Genomic DNA, 2032 nt, shown 5'->3' with positions numbered 1-2032 from the left:
GTCTTTTAGATGTATATCATAGCCTCTTTCAAAGAGCTGGCCTAGACTCAAAATATTATTTTATAGTGCTGGAACATAATAGACATCAGAGATGTACATATTCTCGCCCGTTTTTGTCTGGATCATTATCTTACCCTTGCCCTTTACTGGAATCTTTGACTGGTATCCAAAAGTAACATATCCTTGTACCGTCTCGTTCAGCTCGGTGAAAAACTCCTTGATGTCGCACATGTTGTTACTGGCACCTGAATCCAGATACCAGATATCGTTACTCTTGCTTTCACTCTCCTGGTATGCCAGCAAGACTGTTGAAGTGTCTGGCTGCTCTCTTTCTATAAAGTTACTTCTTTCTGCCACTTGATTTGATTTCTCCTAACATTCATAGCTGAGATGGTTGTATCTCTTGCACTTGTAACACTATGGCTGAGATTTGTCCTCCTGGTAACTTCTTCCTTGTCCTCGTCCTTGTGCGATATGACCTCGTCCTCGATCGAACGATTGTTCACGATCTCCATTTCGATCTTGATTTTCATGGCCTCCTTAGTACCGTCTCCTATGACCTTGCTGGAAGTTCGAGCCACCTCTAAAAGAGCCTCTACCTCTGTAGCCTCCACTTCCTCTTCGACTATCTTCTTTGATACTCATCTTACTCTGCAAGGCTTGCTCTAGATTCTCCGCTTGATTTGAACTGATGTTTATATCTTGTTCATAAGCTTGCAGAGAACCTTGAAGCTCATCAATAGAAACTTCGGAAAGATCTTTAGACTTTTGTATTGCCGGAATAATATATTTGAATTTAGAGTCTAAAGTCCTAAGTATCTTCTTCATAATTCTTACATCATTAATTGCTTCTCCATTTCTCTTCATTTGATTAGTTCTTGTCTGAACTCTACTAAAATAGTCTGATATTGATTCTGTAGCTTTCATCTTCAAATTTTCAAATTCAACTCTTAATGCTTGGAGGCGTACCTTTTTAGCTCTTTCTGCACCTTGATAGGATTTTTGTAAAATTTCTCATGCTTCTTTAGAGGACAGGGTGCTGGAAATATTCTCAAACGTTGATTCATCTACGCCTTGGAATATTAGGAACAAAGCTTTTTTGTCTCTTTTTCTGACCTCCTTCAGCTCACTCTTCTGTGTGACGGTGAGAGTTGCTTCTGCTGCAGGTGACTCTGGTTCAGTGTAGACATTCTCCACGAGCTCCCACAAGTCTTGCGAGCCAAGCAAGACTTTCACCTGGATACTCCAGTTATCGTAATTAGTCTTTATCAACTTTAGAATCTGTGGCTGGATCATGTTCGCCATCTCGTACACGAGCACCTTCGATTGGCCCGACTAGATCAAACATTGCTCTGATACCACTTTGATGGAATTTGTAGAATACAACACTCTACACAAAGGAAACTTTTATTGATAGAACACTAGAGAATACAACACTTGTTCTTACAAGAACACATCACTTTACACAACTCCTTTATTTTGGTGGACACTCACACAATGCTACACTACACACTCAAGCTTTCAAGCTCACTTCTTGCTTACTTGCTTGCTTGCCCAAATGAGAGATCAAGACCCCTATTTATAGTTGTTTAAGAGGGCTAGGAAGTGTGTGGAAGAATCAATATCCTAACCATACATTATTACCACATTCTACACACTTCTCCTAAAAGATCTTCTTTCTACATCCTTCTACAATTTTCTCTTAAAAAAATATTTCTTCCACATTTGTTGAGAAGTTCCATTATCTTGGGCTTAGATGAAATGGATTTGGTCTTTTATTTTCCTTGGGCTGAAAATAGATTGGGCTTTGAAATGGGCTAGTGTTGATCTTTAACATTGACGACGTCAGGTGGGTAGCAGCGTCGGAGAGGCCAGGAAGAGTGAGGGGGCTTGTGGCAGAGCAGAGGATGGTTGGGGCTACAGTGTCAAAGAGAGAGGAGTGAGGAGGTAGCGTCAAACTGGCTAGCAGCAAGCTCCCAAAAGGAGGTGAGATTGCGGGGGGGGGCAATGGTGTTGGAGGGGAAGGAATGGA

At 41.2% G+C, this 2032-nt stretch overlaps 1 protein-coding gene across 1 annotated transcript; it reads right to left on the bottom strand.

The window, feature by feature from the left end:
- Positions 541-1305, bottom strand: LOC109835162. Its single transcript, XM_020403151.1, has 2 exons — positions 1131-1305; positions 541-989 (listed from the first exon to the last, which is right to left on the bottom strand). Exons 1-2 carry the CDS (start codon positions 1303-1305, stop codon positions 541-543), a joined length of 624 nt encoding a protein of 207 aa, XP_020258740.1.

Source organism: Asparagus officinalis, chromosome 3, assembly GCF_001876935.1.
Source record: "Asparagus officinalis chromosome 3, Aspof.V1, whole genome shotgun sequence".
NCBI lineage: Eukaryota > Viridiplantae > Streptophyta > Magnoliopsida > Asparagales > Asparagaceae > Asparagus > Asparagus officinalis.
This window is presented reverse-complemented; position numbering and strand designations above follow the sequence as displayed.

Excerpts from the sequence above, each read along its gene's own strand:
- LOC109835162 (XM_020403151.1), bottom strand. The coding sequence starts at position 1,305 with ATGGCGAACATGATCCAGCCACAGATTCTAAAGTTGATAAAGACTAAT. Across the intron at positions 990-1,130 it reads TCTCACCGTCACACAGAAGA|GTGCAGAAAGAGCTAAAAAG; the intron begins GTGAGCTGAAGG and ends AATCCTATCAAG.